The following is a 21,256-nucleotide window of genomic DNA, read 5'->3' on the forward strand; positions in this document are numbered from 1 at the left end:
AAGGGATATAATGTACTTTATTTGTGATATGAGAGAAATCTTGATGAAGACTTGAGAGAAAACTGGGAGGAACCTTGTTTAGAAGTTATAAGGAGGGGTAAGTTATGTGTGTCTTGGAAGGAGAATCATAAATCTTAAAACATGAGCCTAATAGAGAACATAAAATTCTAAAAGATAAAGATAATAATAATGATAAGCCGCAGGGTGGCTTATGATAATGTGACTTCTCCTTACCCCAGTAGCGTCGGACATCTGTCAGCTCTGAAATGATAAAAATGCACAATATTGAATACAAACAAAGGAGTCAGCACTGAAATTCATTTTCTCTCCAGATTAGGGAAAGAGTAGGTATGCCCTATGGTAGGGCAGTAAATTGCTGAATGACGAGATGAAACAGCCACCTAGCCATTTCCCATTAAATATAATCCCATCAGCAGCAGACAATATCTATCCTCCCCTATCCCCTCTATCCATATTTGGAAACTGCACCCTCTTCCCTATTTAGCACCCTAACACCACTTGAATTCCATAACCCTGTTGTTGATCTAGCTCTCCTCACCTCTAAACACTTCTAGCATTCCTTTCAGATCAGGAGCTCGAAACACTCTCCTTTGATTTTTTGGAAAAGTTTCTGGCTTCTTCAAGGTCACGTTCTCCATCCTAAGAATTAAAAAAAAAAAAAAAATACTTCCAAACCTTTGACCTTGTGTCCGTGGAACACCCCTGACTTCCTATCATTTCAGCCCATTGAGGCACTTGAACTCTCTTCTTGGGGATCCTGAGAAAGGAGAGTGCAAACTCTTGACCCTGGAGGCAAACAAAATGTTCTCATGTTTGCCTTCCCACTTACTTTCTGTGAGAACGTGGGAAGATCTTAACCTCTCAGAAGCACAGTTTCTTCCTTCTAAAATGAAATAATTAACCTCTCCCTGTCTACATTCTTAAACTCATAGGACATAAAAAAAAAAAAAGGATTTTAAAACAAAACAAAACAAAACAAAACAAAACTTTGGTGCCTTACAAAAGAAACCCTAACATTTAATGGGTGGAAACATCATCGCTATGTATGTTGAGTTCCCAGGGAGATGGTTAGAAAGTGAGGTTGCAGAACCTGGCTCCTGGGTGTTTGACACATATCAAGAGAGGAATCCTGTTTGGAGAGGCCTAAAACCTTCAAAGCTATTCCCAGCAGGGAGGTACTCAGATAACATCTAAGGTTTCAGATTTCTGGGAAAAATTACAAACACTTGGCGAATGAGAAATTATGTGCACTAAACTATTACTGGCCTGAATATCATGTGGTTAGAAAGAACTTGACACCACCACGTAGGTGTGCGAGGTGTGCGATTTTAGACACAAGAATAGCACCTTTTTATGCTCTTCTAAAGAACGCAGCTGAGGTGGATCAATTCTTTGTACCATGACCACATATTATCCAGAATATTATTTTGAAATATTATTCCGGAAATAAACATCTGATTTTGGAAATCTAAATATAAATGAAGAGGAAATGGTCTTTTTCCAGGAGGAAAATATAAACATGTGGGAATTGTCCCAATGGACAATTAGGGGTATATAAGAGAAAAAGAAGATATGGCCCATCCAAAATAAATCAAGAACCTATTAAATACAGAAACAGAACTAGATGTAGGTAATAAAATGGTGATGGCACAGGGGTCCAACACTGCAACACCTTATCCCTGAAACCACTACTGACCCACACTCTGAGTCTCCACCACCCAAATTTTCTACCATAGAATCTGGTCTATTCCTTTTTTTTTTTTAATTTTATTTAATTTTATTGATTTTTCTAAGACAGAGTCTCACTTTGTCGCCCAGACTGGAGTGCAGTGGCATGGTCTCGGCTCACTGCAACCTCTGCCTCCTGGATTCAAGCAATTCTCATGCCTCAGCCTCCCGAATAGCTGGGATTACAGGCGTGTGCCACCACGCCCCCCTAATTTTTGTATTTTTTTGATAGAGACAGGGTTTTGCCACGTTGGCCAGGCTGGTCTCAAACTCCTGATCTTCCTGACTCGGCGTCCCAAAGTGCTGGGATTATAGGCTTGAGCCACCACACGTGGCCAAATCTGGTCTATTCTTAGTAGTTATAGAACATTCGAATGCTGATTTATGACCAGAAATTTATGATAAAACAATATCGAAATTTTTCTGCCCTGGGAGATGTTTTATTCTAATTAAACCCAGGACAATTCTAATGGCTATAAATCTCTCCTCACTGCACAAAAGGACCATCTCTGTCCTCCCACACATACCTTTTTATGACGCCATCCACACCCTAGGAAGAAGAGAGAAAACATCAATTAAGAAAGAAAGAGTCTCTCCTCACTTATAAAGCTTCATCACATTTCCCCCAGTTCCTAATGTGCTGAGAATGGAGATGGTGACAGTGTGAAAGACAAAAAAGCAAAGATAAGACTCAAGGCAATCATCCCAGAAGACTCATGTGAGATTTCCAAGTTCCCTTAAAGTAGAAATAGCTTTCATCCCTGTGGAAGAGGCTCCTGGTTTCTGCAGATGGGACATGTTTAGAAGGAAAAGAAGTGACTGACAATTTGTTTTTCTCCAAACGTATATGGCTCTCCATGAAATGATTTAAATAATTAGTGCTTCTTTGATTTATTAAACAGATGTACAGCCTAAGCAACATAGCATGACCGCATCTCTACAAAAAATAAAATAAAAAAAAATTAGCCAAGCATGGTGGCATGAGCCTGTAGTTCCAACTACTTGGGAAGCTGAGGTGGGAGAATTTGAGCCCAGAAGTTTGACTGAGGCTGCACTGAGCTAGGATCACACTACTGCACTCCAGTCTGGGTTTCAGAGTAAGACCCCATTTCTAAACAAAAACAAAATCACAAAAATAAACAACAAAACATATATATATAAACTTATTCTCCAGGCATTATGTCACATTTTGAAGAATCAAAGATGAATGAATAATAGTGCTCAAGATGTTTACGCGGCCTTTGCTGAGGGTATAAGCAAACAAGTGTACTAAACAAGTATAGATATTTTTCTTTCTTTCTTTTTTTTTAAGAAGGAGTCTCACTCTGTTGCCCAGGAGTGCAGTGGCGTGATCTCGGCTCACTGTAACCTCCGCCTCCCGGGTTCAAGCCATTCTCCTGCCTCAACCTCCCGAGTAGCTGGGACTGCAGGCACCCGCCACCACACCCGGCTAATTTTTTGTATTTTTAGTAGAAATGGGGTTTCACCATGTTGGTCAGGCTGGTCTTGAACTCCTGACCTCAAGTGATCCACCTGCCTTGGCCTCCCAAAGTGCTGAGATTACAGGCATGTGCCACGACACCCAGCCTACATACTTCTTAAGGTTGCTCTCTTTTCATTTTAGACATTAACTGTAACTGACTTCATTCACTTCCTTAAGTTTGACACACATATGTGCAACTGATTTCCAATTCCCTACTTTTACCCAAGTTTGTCACTTAAATGCAGTTTAATACATTCAGTAGTGAAGGAGCAACAAGGACCAACAACTACGAATTTTTATTATGTAACACCAACCATACTGTCTTCTCTCTTATACCACATTGTCCATAATATTACTAATATCTACTCAGTCATTGTCCTAAAAACTACATTTACTCTGAACTCTAGTCTCTAACAGGACAGTTTGGTCTACATTCTTTTTTTTTTTTTTTTTTGATACGGGGTTTCGCTCGTTTCCCAGGCTGGAGTGCAATGGCGCGATCTCAGCTCACCGCAACCTCCACCTCCTGGGTTCAAGCGATTCTCCTGCCTCAGCCTCCTGAGTAGCTGGGATTATAGGTGTGCGCCACCACGCCTGGCTAATTTTTGTATTTTTAGTAGAGACAGGGTTTCTCCATGTTGGTCGGGCTGGTCTCGAACTCCCAACCTCAGGCAATCCGCCTGCCTCAGCCTCCCAAACTGCTGGGATTACAGGCGTGAGCCACCGCACCCAGCTAGTTTACATTCTTAATGGTTTTAGGAATCTACTAAAACCACTCCTCTTTATCACCTCTTTATCTACTCCTCTTTATCACCACAAATACTGTTTTGTTTTAGCAGATATGTACCAATGCAATGTCTTTGGTCTCCTTTATGCCAGACACAATTTTTCCACATAGATTTTTTTTGAAGAACAAAGCCAATAGCTGGATCTACACATACAATCAAATAGTTTTGCTTTTTGTATTAGTACTTTTATGTCGTATGTAACATAAACCAAATAAAACTGGATTAAGTGGTGAAAAAAATTTTGGAAAGGGTAATTACAATTTCAGTCACAGCTGAATTTTGAAACTCAAACCTTGTCATCAAGATCTGGTCTATGGGCTGGGCGCAGTGACTCCTGCCTGTGATCCCAGCACTTTGGGAGGCTAAGGTGAGCAGATCACTTGAGGTCAGGAGTTCAAGACCAGCCTGGCCAATCTGGTGAAATCCCGTCTCTTCAAAACGTACGCATGCCTATAATCCCAGCTACTCAGGAGGCTGAGGCACAAGAATTGTTTGAACCCAGGAGGCGGAGGTTGCAGTTATCCAAGATCACACCACTGCACTCCAGCCTGGGCAACAGAGTGAGACGTCATCTGAAAACAAAAAACAAAAATATGATCAATGTCCTTCTCCAAATTCTCCCTATTCCTCTACATTGAGTTTATTCTCTGTACATGAAGGAAATGTAACTCTCCTGATATAAACCCCAGCAGAAAGGAGAACTTCTAAGTTTTAACATAAAAAACTTTTAGGCTTGCATGGCATTTGTCTGTGTTGGATCAGATGCCCATCTTTTTTTTTTTTTTTTTTTTTTTGAGATGGAGTCTCACTCTGTCACCCAGGCTGGAGTGCAGTGGTGCGATCTCAGCTCACTGCAAGCTCTGCCTCCTGGGTTCATGCCATTCTCCTGTTTCAGCCTCCCGAGTAGCTGGGACTACAGGCTCCCACCACCACACCCAGCTAATTTTTTTTTCTTTTGTATTTTTAGTAGAGATGGGGTTTCACCGTGTTAGCCAGGATGGTCTCGACCCGCCCGCCTCGGTCTCCCAAAGTGCTAGGATTACAGGCATGAGCCACTGCACCCAGCCCAGATGCCCATCTTAAAAGCACTACGGCACTGTGGCTGGAAACAACAGGAATTACATATATTAACTTAACTAGGAGTAAGTTATATGCAACCCTGGCCATGCTAAAGACACACATGTATGGAAAGGATAAGTGAAACAACATATCAGTGAGTAAATTGTAGCAGATTTTTAAACAGCCTTAACTTTGAATTAATTTGGGCAATCTCACTTACCCAAGCATAGATTTATCAGGAGACGACAGAAGCCTTACTGCCTTGAGGAGATTGAACATAACTTATATTCGAGATTAGAGAAAAACCAAAGATACATGGACACACAGGGCAAAGCTAGGATGCCACACTTAAAAATTATATTTTAGCTTTCTTTAAACACAGCAGAGACATTAGCAACCACAGGGAAGTAACTAAATGAAGATACAGAAACACTTCTTGCTGGGTAGAGACTAGAGGATGGGAATTCTCAGAAACAACAAAGTAACAAAAATGTATGTTTTGGCCAGATGCAGTGGCTCATTCCTGTAATCCCAGGACTTTGGGAGGCTGAGGCAAGTGGATTGAGACCAGCCTGGGCAACATGGTGAAATCCCATCTCTACAAAAAATACAAAAATTAGGTGAGCATGGTAGTGCGGAGCTGTAGTCCCAGCTACTCTGGGGTCTGAGGTGAGGGGATTGCTTGAGTTCAGGATTTCGAGGCTATAGTGAGTCAAGATCGCACCACTACATACTAGCATGGGCAACAGAGTGAGACTCTGTCTAAAATATATATATGTTATTTACAAAAGAAATGTGTACACATACAAAGAAACAAGATAGAATATCACAGCTCAGGGGGATTAAAAAAAAACACAAAAAAACCCCACAAAACAATAAATAGGAAATATCCCCAAGTGACCCCAGATGTTGGAGCTAGAAGATAAAGACTTCAAAGCAACTATTGCAAATAGGTTAAAAAACTAAGGAGAACTATGCTTAAAGAATTGAAGTATAAAAACAATGACTCAAAAAAATAGATATGCTCGAGAGATAGAAATGATAAGGAAATAAAAATTCTGAAAATTGTAAGTAAAATAACAATAATGAAATATTTGCTAAAAGTGCTCCACAGCACACAAAAAGATCATTGAACCTGAAAAGCTGCATCAATAAAAATTTTCTGATTTAAAGAACAGAGGGAAAAAAGATTTAAGAAATAAAAAGAGCCTCAAAGACATGTCAGATGTCACAATGTAGCAATGTACATGTAATAGGTCTTCCAGAAGGAAAGAAGAGAGGAAAAGGTTTTTAAAACCTGTTTTAAGATCTATTACATGTATGTTGCTACATTTTCAAGTAGAAAAAAATAATTGGGGAAAAATTGTTTACATTCTATAAAAATTAATATTTCATCTATATTAATATCTAAATCTATGTTCAATGAACCCCAAGTTAAATAACTAATATGAGACCCACATATCATAGAAAAACTTCCAAAGGCTACAATCAAAGCAAAGAAAAAATTAAAGCAGCAAGAGAAAAATTAATCATTATATAAGGAATGCTTTCAACATGATTAATAGCTGACTTCTCATCTGAAATAATAGATGAGAGAAAAGACTAGAGTGACTTATTGAAAGCACTAAAAGAAACTGTCAACTCCAAACTCCATATAAAGCAAAAATTTTCTTCAAATATGAAGAAAAAAATATTCTCAGATGAAGACTGAGAGAATTTGTTGCTGGAAGATGGAGAAAAAATGTTTTTTCCTTTTTTTCTTTCTTTTTTTGAGACAGAGTCTGACTCTGTTGCCCAGGCTGGAGTGCAGTGGTGCCATCTCGACTCAGTATAACCTCTGCCTCCCAGGTTCAAGCGATTCTCCTGCCTCAGTTTCTCAAGTAGGTAGGATTATAGGCACATGCCACCATGCCCAGCTAATTTTTGTATTTTTAGTAGAGATGGGGTTTCTGCATGTTGGCCAGCTGGTCTTGAACTCCTGACCTCAGGTGATCCACTGCCTCAGCCTCCCAAATTGCTGAGATTACAGGTGTGAGCCCCTGCAAAATATTTCTTCCCATAAATATTTCTTCCCAAAAATATTTTTAAAAATTTCTTCAGTTGAAATTAATTTCCTCCAAAGATTTACCCAAATTCATAATAAACCTAAACAAAATGGAAATACTATAAAATGTGAGTTAAGATAAAAGAATCTATAGTTTATTTCCCAAAGTATTTTCTTAATAACTTCAAAAGACATTGTTTATTACAAAGTAATTCAATACTATATTAATAGGTTATAACATATATGCATGTGAGATATATGACAAAATGATAACCAAAGATGAGGAAAATGAAGCAATATTGAAGGAAAGTTTCTGTATTTTACTGGAATTGAGTTACTATTAATCAGAAGGTGGCTATGATAGGACAAGATGCATATTGTAATCATTAGAGCAAGCACTAGGAAGAGTACTAATGTCATACAGCTGAAAAAGAGAAAAACTAAAAATCTACATTGGAAAATATTTATTTAACACAAAGGAAGCCAGTTAAGGATGCAGAAAATAACAACATCAAAAAAGACAGGAGAAATATAGAAAACAAATAGCAAAATGGTAAATTTAAGTAAAACTATACCAATAATTGCATTAAATGTTATAATGAAAACCCAAATGAAAAGTCAGAGACTGTCAGACAGACTGGGTAAAGAAGAAGATTCGGTTATCACTACCTATAGGAGAGCATATATTAGATTCAAAGCATAAATAAACCCAAAGTAGAAATAAAAATATATATACTATGCAAGCAGTAACCATAAGACAACTCAAGTAGATATATTAATATTAGACCAAAGATACTTTAAGGCAAGAACTGCTATGTGAGAATAACAGGAATATTTCATAATGAAAGAAAGGTTCAATATGTCAAGAAGAAATAACAATATTAGTGTATCTTCACCTAACAACAAAGCTTCAAAATACTGAAAACAATACATAAAGAATTAAGAAAAGGAAAACTGACAACTCAATAACAACTGGCGAAGATTTCAATAATTTACTCTCAGTAATTAATAGAAAAACTAGTATAAAAACCATAAAGGATATAGAAGACTAACACTATCAGTTAGCTTGACCTAATGGACATCTTTAGATTATTTCACCAAATGAATGCAGAATACATATTCTTTTCAAATGCATATAAAACATTTTCCTGCTCATGTAATGTTCCATACCATAAGATAAGTTTCAATACATTAACAAATGATAAAATAAGTTATCTGATTACCAAGGAATGGGATTTGAAATCCACAGCAGAAGAAACATTAAAAAAATTCTTAAATGCTTTAAAATTAAACACTACTTTTCTGAATAACCCAAGAGTAAACCAAAAAATCACAAAGAAAATTAGAAAATACATTGAGCCAAATGAAAACTCAAAAATTAAAATGTATGAAATATAGTTAAAGCAATTCATTTATTAAACACTATATCAGAAAAAAAAAGATTTCACAGCATCTAAGATTTCACCTTAGAAAAATTAGAAAAGGAACAACAAAAAACTCAACAAAAAAGATGAAATAATAAAGATCAGAGCAGAAACGATACAGAAAGTTTAAAAAAAAGATAAAATCAATGTAGCAAAAAGCCTTTTTAATTTCGTAAAAGTTAACAAAATTGACCAAATATAACTAAAAGGACAAAAAAAGGGAGAGAAAACAAATCACCAAAATCAGGAATAAAAGAGGAGACATAAGTGTGTGTGCCGTAGATAGAAATGAAAGGAATTGCAGATGGATGTCAGCAAAATAGTATCATAGGAGTCTCTAGCAGTTGTCTCCCCCCAAAAACAATTTAAACAACCATCCAAGAACTAAAACACCTCACCAGAACTAAGAAATAGGGTGGGAGCATACAGCATCTGGGTATAACACAGAAAGAAGAAAAAGACTCATGGAAGAATGTAGGAAGGACAGTTTTACATTTTCCATTTCACCCCTCTTACAACTCTAGGCAGCATAGCGTGTGAGAGGTACCCTCCACAAGGAGAAAGAGGGGAAAATGAGCACCAAACGTTACCTCAGACCCTAACACTGGGCTCAACCTAGTAAAACCCAGCCTGGCAGGTCTGAAGACACCAGACTCCAGACTGGTATCTATGGATAAGCCTCCAGGCCGTATCTCACAGCCTAGGCTCTAGATCTGTGCAGTGGACTCAGTCTACGAGCCATCTAAATGCCAGGTTGCCCTCAGTGGTAGGACCATTCTCAGTTGTGTTGGAACAACTGGATAGTCATATGCAGAAGACTATCTCACACCATGGAGGACTTTAAGTAAAGTAAGTCAGGAACAGAAAGACAAATACTGTATAATATCACTTAGTATGTAGATGTAAAAAATAGTTGAGCTCATAAAAGTAGAGAGTGGAAGAGGGGTTTCCAGGAGCTGGGGTATAGGGAGAGTTGAGGCCGATATTGGTAAAAGGATACCAACTTGAGAATGAAAAGGTGACTATCTTCAAGAGATCTATTGCAGAATGTGGCAATTATAGTTAACAATGTATTGTATTCTTGAAAATTGGGATGAGAGCAGTTTTCTTTTTTTTTTTGAGATGGAGACTCGCACTGTTGCCCAGGCTGGAGTGCAGTGGCGCAGTCTTGGCTCACTGCAAGCTCCGCCTCCCGGGTTCACACTATCCTCCTGCCTCAGCCTCCCAAGTAGCTGGGATTACAGCTGCCCGCCACCACGCCCGGCTAATTTTTTGTATTTTTTTTTTTTTTTCATTTGTGGGGTACAATGCAAAATGAAAATATGCGGCACCTTGTTCAAAATTTATTAAACATTTCAAGATGATGACAACAGAGCATTAAATCAAATGCAGGTGAGAGAGGGGTAGACACATCCTAAGGTGCCCTGGGGTTCCGAGGAATACAGCATGAAAAACACTGAACGTAGAGCCTGAGACAAGGACCTGGGTCCAGGTGATTTACCTGACCCCAGGAAGCAGGAATGAGGGAGCAGGGAGGTGAGACAGGGAGGAGGAGAAGTCAATGTACGAGTAAGCTGTTGGGGTTGTTTCTGGGCATTATGGGATCATGATCCCACCAAACCTCCTGGGAATGCCCCAGAATCTCTGCCCGAAACACTGAGAGCTGAGGCATTTCTCCATCAACTCCCAACCCCATTGGCTGAAGGATGCCCCTGGGGGTGCTAGCTTTCTTGCATTTCTTTTTTTTTTTATTTCTGTTGTGTTTTTTTTTTTTTTTTTTTAATTATACTTTAAGTTTTAGGGTACATGTGCACATTGTGCAGGTTAGTTACATATGTATACATGTGGCATGCTGGTGTGCTGCACCCACTAACTCGTCATCCAGCATTAGGTATATCTCCCAATGCTATCCCTCCCCCCTCCCCCCACCCCTCCACAGTCCCCAGAGTGTGATATTCCCCTTCCTGTGTCCATGTGATCTCATTGTTCAATTCCCACCTATGAGTGAGAATATGCGGTGTTTGGTTTTTTGTTCTTGCGATAGTTTACTGAGAATGATGATTTCCAATTTCATCCATGTCCCTGCAAAGGACATGAACTCATCATTTTTTATGGCTGCATAGTATTCCATGGTGTATACGTGCCACATTTTCTTAATCCAGTCTATCATTGTTGGACATTTGGGTTGGTTCCAAGTCTTTGCTATTGTGAATAATGCCACAATAAACATACGTGTGCATGTGTCTTTATAGCAGCATGATTTATAGTCCTTTGGGTATATACCCAGTAATGGGATGGCTGGGTCAAATGGTATACTTCAGCAAAGTCTCAGGATACAAAATCAATGTACAAAAATCACAAGCATTCTTATATACCACCAACAGACAAACAGAGAGCCAAATCATGAGTGAACTCCCATTCACAATTGCTTCAAAGAGAATAAAATACCTAGGAATCCAACTTACAAGGGACGTGAAGGACCTCTTCAAGGAGAACTACAAACCACTACTCAAGGAAATAAAAGACGATACAAACAAATGGAAGAACATTCCATGCTCATGGGTAGGAAGAATCAATATCATGAAAATGGCCATACTGCCCAAGGTAATTTACAGATTCAATGCCATCCCCATAAAGCTACCAATGACCTTCTTCACAGAATTGGAAAAAACTACTTTAAAGTTCATATGGAACCAAAAAAGAGCCCACATCGCCAAGGCAATCCTAAGCCAAAAGAACAAAGCTGGAGGCATCACGCTACCTGACTTCAAACTATACTACAAGGCTACAGTAACCAAAACAGCATGGTACTGGTACCAAAACAGAGATATAGATCAATGGAACAGAACAGAGCCCTCAGAAATAATGCCGCATATCTACAACTATCTGATCTTTGACAAACCTGAGAAAAACAAGCAATGGGGAAAGGATTCCCTATTTAATAAATGGTGCTGGGAAAACTGGCTAGCCATATGTAGAAAGCTGAAACTGGATCCCTTCCTTACACCTTATACAAAAATCAATTCAAGATGGATTAAAGACTTAAATGTTAGACCTAAAACCATAAAAACCCTAGAAGAAAACCTAGGCAGTACCATTCAGGACACAGGCATGGGCAAGGACTTCATGTCTAAAACACCAAAAGCAATGGCAACAAAAGCCAAAATTGACAAATAGGATCTAATTAAACTCAAGAGCTTCTGCACAGCAAAAGAAACTACCATCAGAGTGAACAGGCAACCTACAAAATGGGAGAAAATTTTCACAACCTACTCATCTGACAAAGGGCTAATATCCGGAATCTACAATGAACTCAAACAAATTTACAAGAAAAAAACAAACAACCCATCAAAAAGTGGGCGAAGGACATGAACAGACACTTCTCAAAAGAAGACATTTATGCAGCCAAAAAACACATGAAAAAATGCTCATCATCACTGGCCATCAGAGAAATGCAAATCAAAACCGCAATGAGATACCATCTCACACCAGTTAGAATGGCAATCATTAAAAAGTCTGGAAACAACAGGTGCTGGAGAGGATGTGGAGAAATAGGAACACTTTTACACTGTTGGTGGGACTGTAAACTAGTTCAACCATTGTGGAAGTCAGTGTGGCGATTCCTCAGGGATCTAGAATTTTTTGTATTTTTAGTAGAGACGGGGTTTCTCCGTGTTAGCCAGGATGGTCTCAATCTCCTGACCTGATGACTGGCCCGCCTGGGCCTCCCAAAGTGCTGGGATTACAGGCGTGAGCCACCGCGCCCAGCCTTTACTAGTGAATTCTATTGAGCATATAAAGAAGAAATGATAGCAGTTATTTAATTCTTTTCAGAAAATTAAAAAAGAGGAAAAAGTCTCAATTAATTCCATGAAGGAAAAAAATAAAAAGCATCTTGTATTTTGACGTGTATTTGTTTGCCAGTGGCTAAGCTGAGCAATGAAAAGCTGCACTGATAAGTCTCAACACTAGAATACAGAGAATAGGAACCTATCAAACATGACTAGAGCTAATTGATCATCTCTACTACGTCAAATTTTTCTACTGCTCTGGATAAATTAATAAAAATGGGATTATCTCTTGCTACTTCTACATTCAATTATTCTTATAATTTCAGCAATTGATTCAGAAAAGTGGTCCTGCAGAGAACATTGTTAATATTAGAAAAAGCACAGCAACGCAGAGAAGGAAATAGCCTTCACTTTTCTTTAATCTCAGTGCTCAGGCTTCTTTCCACTTTTTACCTGAAGCAGCTCCATCACTGACCCCTGCAGCCGACGCTCCAGATCTGAGATGAGCTCTCTCACGGACTGGGTCTGCTGCACCATCTCAGTTTCAGACTTCGTAAGGCTTTTCAGAATGTCTTCCTCCTCCTTCTCCAGGTTTTGCAGCTCATTGCTCTCCTCCCAGTCCAGGATGTCTCTCAGTTGCTCAAAATCTGCCAAGACGTTGGTTTTGTCATACTGTATTTGAGTCTTCAGAGATAAGAGAAGAGAAAGGGGCACTCAGTCTACCAGGCAGAGGCTGTTAGCCAGAAAAAGAGCTGTTTCTTTTGGGGAGTTCTCACAAGGAGGGGACATAGTAGCAGGAGAGTAGGTCTTAGGAAAGCTGACTTTTCCTATTTCTTTTCCTTCATGACATTTTAAAACAATGACCTTGAATGGGTATATTGAGGTTCATCCTGCATCAAAATGGGTTACCTGGATGTAGCTTACCTTTCACACAGCTATGCAGGACACTCATGCCTGCCTGTATTACTTCTCAGCCCAAGCTCAAACTCCCTGCCAAAAGTTGAACACTGAGGACAGAATCATGAGCCATTGCCAAATGTCTTCCCCAAGTAGAGTCACGGACTCAAAAAGTAGCACAAAAATAGAATGCAGGATTCACTAGCCATCCTCACCAGAGAGATCCTTCATGTAAATAGCTCCCTACTGTGTTCATTGTGACATATTCACTCCCCAGCCACCACACCCCATCAGGGAAAGGATGAAGAGGACTAATCAAATGACTTCTGGACTTATGAAGTGTCAGGGAATAAAGAGGAAGAAAGCTCCTTCCCATGGTCCTGCCCAGATTTCTAGCTAACGCCTTCGGGAACCACATCCTCTTGCCTTCCAGGAAGCTTTCTCTTCTCTGATGTCAGCTTCCAACTCTTCAGCTTCCTGCTGCTTCTGCCTCAGCATCTCCAGAGCTGCCTGGAGCTTCACCTGTGAGAAAGGAATCACACCATAGTCAAGCTATGAGGTTTTCCAGCACCTAGATAGAGTATAAACATGAAATAAATCAGGTTGATCTCAGAAGAAACAAATTTGCAGAAACTGTGAGAATGGCAATGAGAATCCATGACTTGGAGGAAAACTTACATTGGTGAATGTGTTCCCTACATCTCAGGTAATAGACCTCCCCATCTCCTCACCATGAGTAGACTGATTCTTTTTGTCCTAGAAGAAAAAACTGATCCTGCAGCAAGGAAAAAACTTACATCTCAACCCACTCCAGTTACTCTCCTGCTGAAAGGGGTAATCAGAGCTTTTCTTGGACACCAAATCTCTACCCATCTAACCCACGGTACAAAATATTTACTCCCGGCCAGGAATATATACTCTAGGATTATTCTCCTGTAATTGGGTGAAATGCAAAAAACCATCCTTAAAGCCTCAGAAGTTAAGCATAGCATGAAAAAAATAATCCCCGGTCTCAGGTCTATCATGACAAGGCAGTTAATGTCAAAGGCAAAGTGAAAATTTTCCATCTGGTCCCATTTTCTGCCCTCTCTTCCTTCCATCCCAGTCTCTTACTTGGTACTCCCGGGCAACCTCCTCTGTGAGGAACGTGTGGTGACCACGGTGCTCCTGAGACCGCTCACAAAGCCAGCAAATGACCTTCCCGTCCTCCTGACAGAAGAGTAGAAGTTTCTCTCCATGGTGTGCACAATGATCAACTTTCTGCCCCTCTGGGCTCAACTTGACCTCCCTGAGCTTCTCCACTATGTTGGCTACATGCCGATTAGGCCGTATGTTCTCAGGCTGGTAACTGATCCGGCACACAGGGCAGCTACTCTCTCCTTTGTCTAGCATGGACTTCTTGTGGTTTGCAGTGAGGCATGCTTGGCAGAAGCTGTGGCCGCAGTCCAGGCTCAGGGGTTGTGTCAGGAGTTCCAGGCAGATGGGGCAGGTCACCTCCTCCTTTACATTAACCAGGATTCCAGAAGCCATAGTAGCTATTCCACTGCTCCTGCCTGTCCTGGCTGCTGAGGTTCCTCTTGTTCACAGATCCCTGCATGATTGGGAAGGTTAAAATGGGACCAAGTAAGAAAGGTAGAAATAGAAAGGATATTGATTGTGCACAATTAGAAAATGGGCAAGATGAAAATAATTAAGGACAAAAAAAGGGGGAGAAATAAGAAAAGGTGTTTGGTTACCTGGCAATAAGGGCTTTTCATAATCACCTTAAATACTTTACTGCCAGTTCATGTCATATGACAAATTCTGTTCTTATCTGTGCATTGGTTATCATTTTTCTTTACTTTCAATGAATAGAAAACAGACTGAGGTCTTTTCTACCAAGATCTTTGTGTGACCCATCATCTCTCCTGGCTTTTCTTTCCCACGCCAAAACACATCCTCAATATTAAAATCACCAAACAGCTTATGCCTCAGGGCTTTCACATTTGCTCTTCTCTCAGCATGAAATGTTTCTCTGATGTTAGTATGATTTTATTAAATTCTCTCCTTACATGTTATATTATCAAAAATACCTGCTCTGACTACCTTATGTGCAGTGTAACAAATCTCACCACTCACTGTACATTTGCAATGATTGCTCTTATTATCAGCAGAGTGAATGACTGTTTCATCAAATGTATAAATAGACATAATAAGTGATTTACAAAAATTATTTATCTTCAATATGGTGACCTGAGATGACCTCGTATTCAGGGTCCTCTTTCACTGGCCTCTTTGCCACTCTTTTGGTTAATCAATGACAAATGGAGATAACAGCATATATCCAGTTAATACTCAGAGCAATTGGGGTGTGGAAGTAGAGGAATCCACAACAGCTGGGAGGTTCTGAGGAGTCTCATCCTGAAAGTTTGCCAAGGACATTTATTGGAGCCTAAAGGTATAGACATGGTGTAGAGAGTGATGATAGAGAAATACTCAGTGGACCACACATGTCGGAGACTTGAAAACTAGAAACACAGAGGCAATGGATATCAGTCTTGAGAGAGAAGTCTCAAAATATTAGATGAGATGATTTTGTTCCCGGACCAAATGGAGGGTCGGCTGCTTCTTCTCGCGGCCCAATAACGAGATGCAGATTTACTGGGAAAGAAGGGAATTTTTATTTCTGCGTACAGGGAGAAGGCCTGGAAAATATCTCCAGACCAACTCAAAATTACAAAGTTTTCCAGAGCTTATATACCTTCTAAGCTATATGTCTACGTATAGGTGTGCATTATTCATCTAAAAACATAAGTGATTAACTTCTTCTAATCTATAACTAAGGTCTGAGTTTTAAAGACCTTCCTCTGGCGCCTCAGTAAATTTACTTAATCTAGATGGGTCCGGGTGCTGGGGTGATTACCCTTATCTTGTCTCTCCTGCTAAATCATTAAGGTTTGGGGAGTTCCTTCAGACCCTCAATAAACTTGTTTGTGGAGGCCTGGGAGTTCCTTCAGACCCCCATAAAACTTGTTTAATCCTAAACAGGTCCTAATCGATTCCTTCGTTATCTTGTCATGCTTCAAGGCCCAGGAAAGGCCTGGGCAAAACTCTCAGTGGGCTTCTGTTACATTCCAGCCTTTGTATAAGGGCACTGGCTCTATCAGCTTTTAATATTTTTTTTTCTTTTCTGAGACGGAGTCTTGCTCTGTTGCCCAGGCTGGAGTGCAATGGCACAATCTCGGCTCACCACAACCTCCGCCTCCCAGGTTCCAGTGACTCCTCTGCCCCAGCCTCCCGAGCAGCTGGGCACAGGCACGCACCACCACACCCGGCTAATTTTTGTATTTTTGGTACAGATGGGGTTTCACCATATTGGCCAGTCTGGTCTCCAACTCCTGACCTTGTGATCCACCTGCCTCGGCCTCCTAAAGTGCTGGGATTACAGGCGTGAGCCACCGTGCCCGGCTTCAGCTTTTAATATTTAACTTAACCAGACGGGTGTGGTGGCTCACGCTTGTAATCCTAGCACTTTGGGAGGCCAAGGCAGGCGGATCACCTGAGGCTGGGAGTTCAAGACCAGCCTGGCCAACATGGTGAAATTCTGTCTCTACTAAAAATACAAAATGAGCTGGGCTTGGTGACAGGTGCCTGTAATCCCAGCTACTTGGGTATTCTTTCCACATGCTTCTCCTGCTCTTCGTATCTCACCTAAGCTCTGCTTTTGGGGGGCAGATACGGCCCATGGAGAGGGAGGAGCAAGGTTAATGATTTTTAAGAAAATCCAGTAGTTCCCTGAGTCTGGACTTGGTGCCCTAGTAGAGGCAAACAGATGCTGTCACCAGGGAAGCCCTGATGAAATAACTGGGAAAGTTATTTTTCTTAACGTTTTTCTTTATTCCCTTTATTTATAGACAAAGTTGCTTAAGAAGAAGCCAGACTGCCCAGCATGGTCCAGATCTTGACCCCTGACCAGATCCAAGGGGGAAATTAGACCCCTAAACCAGCGTAAAAACTGGAACTGACAATCCCTAATTGCCTTTAGATCATTAACATATCACTAGAGTGTTAAGTTACCCCCTCCCCCACACGACACCAAACAAGAAAATCTCCACCATTTTGTGTGCCTGGGTTGTATTGAGAGGTGACAGCATGCTGGCAGCCCTTGCAGCCCTCACTTGCTCTCGGCGCCTCCTCTGCCTGGGCTCCCACTTTGGCGGCACTTGAGGAGCTCTTCAGCCCACCGCTGCACTGTGGGAGCCCCTTTCTGGGCTGGCCAAGGCCGGAGCTGGCTCCCTCAGCTTGCAGGGAGGTGTGGAGGGAGAGGGGCGAGCGGGAACCGGGGCTGCGCGCGGCACTTGTGGGCCAGCTGGAGTTCCGGGTGGGCGTGGGCTTGGTGGGCCCCGCACTCGGAGTGGCCGGCCGGCCCGGCTGCCCCGGGCAGTGAGCAGCTTAGCACCTGGGCCAGCAGCTGCTGTGCTCAATTTCTCGCCGGGCCTTAGCTGCCTCCCCGCGGGGCAGAGCTCGGGACCTGCAGCCTGCCATGCCTGAGCCTCCCCACGACCCCTTGGGCTCCTGTGCTGCACGAGCCTCCCTGAGGAGCACCGCCCCCTGCTCCACGGCGCCCAGTCCCATCGACCACCCAAGGGCTGAGGAGTGCAGGTGCGTGGCATGGCGCAGGACTGGCAGGCAGCTCCACCTGCGGCCTGGTGCAGGATCCACTGGGTGAAGCCAGTGGGGCTCCTGAGTCTGGTGGGGACTTGCGGAACCTTTATGTTTAGCTAAGGGATTGTAAATGCACCAATCAGCACCCTGTGTCTAGCTCAGGGTTTGTGAATGCACCAATCGACACTCTGTATCTAGCTACTCTGGTGGGGACTTGGAGAAACTTTATGTCTAGCTAAGGGATTGTAAATACACCAATCGGCACTCTGTATCTAGCTCAAGGTTTGTAAACACACCAATCAGCACCCTGTGTCTAGCTCGGGGTTTGTGAATGCACCAATCGACACTCTGTATCTAGCTACTCTGGTGGGGATGTAGAGAATCTTTGTGTCTACACTCTGTATCTAGCTAATCTAGTGGGGACTGGAGAACTTTTGTGTCTAGCTCAGGGATTGTAAATGCACCAATCAGTGCCCTGTCAAAACAGACCACTCGGCTCTCTGTAAAATGGACCAATCAGGAGGATGTGGGTGGGGCCAGATAAGAGAATAAAAGCAGGCTGCCTGAGCCAGCAGTGGCAACCTGCGCTGGTCCCCTTCCACACTATGGAAGCTTTGTTATTTTGCTCTTTGCAATAAATCTTGATACTGCTCACTCTTTGGGTCCACACTGCCTTTATGAGCTGTAACACTCACCGCGAAGGTCTGCAGCTTCACTCCTGAGCCAGCGAGACCGCGAACCCACCAGAAAGAAGAAACTCTGAACACATCCGAACATCAGAAGGAACAAACTCCGGACACGCCGCCTTTAAGAACTGTAACACTCACCGCAAGCGTCCGCGGCTTCATTCTTGAAGTCAGTGAGACCAAGAACCCACCAATTCCGGACACAGTATGAAGACATGTGTTTATAAACAGAGGTGGCACAACTGGAGTTCCACCCTATAGGCTAACACTCCTTTCTCTCCCCGTACTCAGTTCTTTTAAAGCCAATGCTTTCCACTGTTTTGGGGGAGGGGGCTTTAGAGAAGGAGCTCTCTTACTCTCCACTCCTAGCAAGAAATAAAACCTGCTTGCCTTTTTTCCCATTATCTTTGCAACCAATATGAACTAGAGAAAGAACTCCATTTACCAGTGACAATGACAGGACTACAGAGCTGGACAGCTGTCACACCATTAAGGCTGATGTCACAGAGCCAGGCCAAGGTGATGAGAATTGACCTGTAGAGTTATGCAGAAACACTATATTAGTAAACTAATAGGCATTAAATCATTAGGATTCCAAGGCCCCTGTCTTTGCCCTTGTTGTTGGGAGAAGACACTGAAAGAGAGAATTCTGGCTCTGTACAGCAAAGTTCAATTAAAAAGTATAGAGTAGGGAGGGGATGGGGAGAGAGTCAGCATGGAAAAATAACCAGCCTTCCGGAAACAAAGCCCTTCACTTTAAAGCTCTCCCTTCTTTCAAAGCTGCCTGCCCGCCAGGCGGCTCTGTTCCCCTCAGTCAGCTCTGGCAGCAAGAAGTCTGTGAACTGTGTCTTTTCCCCACCCCCGCACAGCTTTTCAGATAAGTTAAACTCACCAAGGTAAATTCAGTTTTGTCCCAAAGACTTCCTACTTGTGCCCTCCACAAAATCACTCAATACACCTTCAGACACCAGTGCAGAAGTGGTGATTCTGGGGAGAAGAGTGAAGACAGGCCAGGGAAGACGTGGTTAGGATTCACTCACCAATCCACGGGCCTGATCTGCACAAAGGAATTTTCCTAGAGGAACCGCAGCAAATTCTTGCTCACAGCCAGGGCAGGAAAGTGAAAGATAAACTATGGGCCAATGGCATTTCTCCACGTAGGGCCTGGTGAGTCCCGCCCTCTGAATGAATCAGCCGGCCGTGTAGCTGTGCTGTTCACAGGAGGAGCCATGGGAACTAGAGGCATTCCCACCCAATCTCCCTTTTCTCTTGAGTCTCAGGATCTTGTTATCATGCCACTTCTTCTGACATAGTTTCAGATTAACCCAGCCAAGTATTAAAAATTAGAAAAGGTGCCCTTTTTCGAAATTCTTCCAATGTGCTCCTCTTGCTCCTGATCTCACAGCTGAGTTCTGCTTCTGGGTGACAGATATGGCCCAAAGAGAAGGAAGAACAAAGTTAATGATTTTTAGAGAATTGCAGTAGATTTCTGGTCTGGACTTAAAAATCTTATAGGACCTATGAACAGAAAAGGAGCTGCAGGTAGGAGAGATGTCATATTATTAAGACTCCGAAACCCAGAGAGGACAGGATGCTAGAAATTTAACTGGAGAGGGCCGGGCGCGGTGGCTCACGCCTGTAATCCCAGCACTTTGGGAGGCTGAGGCGGGCGGATCACAACGTCAGGAGATCGAGACCATCCTGGCTAACACGGTGAAAACCCATCTCTAATAAAATAAAATAAAATAAAATAAAATAAAATAAAAAATTAGCCGGGCATGGTGGCGGGTGCCTGTGGTCCCAGCTATTCCAGAGGCTGAGGCAGCAAAATGGCGTGAACCCAGGAGGCGGAGCTTGCAGTGAGCAGAGATCGCGCCACTGCACTCCAGCCTGGGCGACAGAGTGAGACTCCGTCTCCAAAAAAAAAAAAAAAAAACAAGAAGTTTATCTGGAGAGCGATAAAGAAATACCACATTATTTCTTTCAACTATTCACTTTCAAAGAACTCTCCAACTTCCCGCTGTTGTCTTTTCCAAAGTATCTATTGCATCCCTGAGCAGGGCCAGGCCTTCCTCTCTCTTCTCTTCTGGTTACTATGCAAAACTGGTCCAAAAGGCTGAACTGTGGTCCATGTACCATAGCCTCCCTTCTAAGCTTTCCCTTACTGGAACATCTCAGGAAGTCCACACTGGAACTAGGATCATTGGTAGAGAGGAGTATTTAGTTTGAAAATGAAAATGCCTGAGGAGAAGGCAATGGGGAGCACTGCAGTGGGCAGCCTGTTATCACTTAATTCCATCATCAGTAACCTCATACCCCCTCCACACTGTACCCCCGCAGCTTTCAGTTTCATGAAATCAGGTAGGGGGCTTTTGCATTTTGTTCTTTATTGTCTCAGATTTACTAGAATATGGTGTATATAAGGAGTAATATTAAATATATATGAAGATATATAGCTATTAATCTAATTTTAATTGAATATCTTGATGTCACATTTCTGTTCTATTCTTGCTGTAAAGATAACTGCTGTGTCACCTAGTTTAATTCAAATATTCTTCTGGCATTAGTAATAATTATGTGGCAGTAATAATTATAATAATTAGTATTATTAATAATTACAATTATTAATAGTTACAATTATAATTAATATTACTAATTGTTAATTAGTAATAATTATGTGGCATTAGTAAT

General features: G+C 41.8%; 1 protein-coding gene across 16 annotated transcripts in view; it reads right to left on the reverse strand.

Moving 5' to 3' along the window:
* The window catches only part of TRIM5 (tripartite motif containing 5), a 41,009-nt gene extending 20,990 nt beyond the window's left edge, over positions 1-20,019 (reverse strand). For 2 of the 16 annotated variants that reach the window (XM_054661169.2, XM_054661172.2), the window contains exons 1-6: positions 19,458-19,689; positions 14,349-14,826; positions 13,662-13,757; positions 12,792-13,022; positions 2,277-2,299; positions 235-261 (exon numbers count right to left, since the gene is read on the reverse strand). In XM_054661169.2, coding sequence (XP_054517144.2) covers positions 235-261; positions 2,277-2,299; positions 12,792-13,022; positions 13,662-13,757; positions 14,349-14,765 — 794 coding nt within the window. In that variant the 5' untranslated portion in view covers positions 14,766-14,826; positions 19,458-19,689. Of the gene's footprint in view, positions 1-234; positions 262-559; positions 661-2,276; positions 2,300-12,791; positions 13,023-13,661; positions 13,758-14,348; positions 14,827-18,574; positions 18,638-19,457 lie in introns of those variants that run through there. The other 14 variants (XM_063782596.1, XM_016919888.4, XM_016919889.4 and 11 more) reach the window with 14 other exon arrangements.
* Positions 20,020-21,256: the final 1,237 nt, after the last annotated feature.

The sequence above is a fragment of the Pan troglodytes genome, chromosome 9 (genome assembly GCF_028858775.2).
Source record: "Pan troglodytes isolate AG18354 chromosome 9, NHGRI_mPanTro3-v2.0_pri, whole genome shotgun sequence".
Taxonomy (NCBI): Eukaryota; Metazoa; Chordata; class Mammalia; order Primates; family Hominidae; genus Pan; species Pan troglodytes.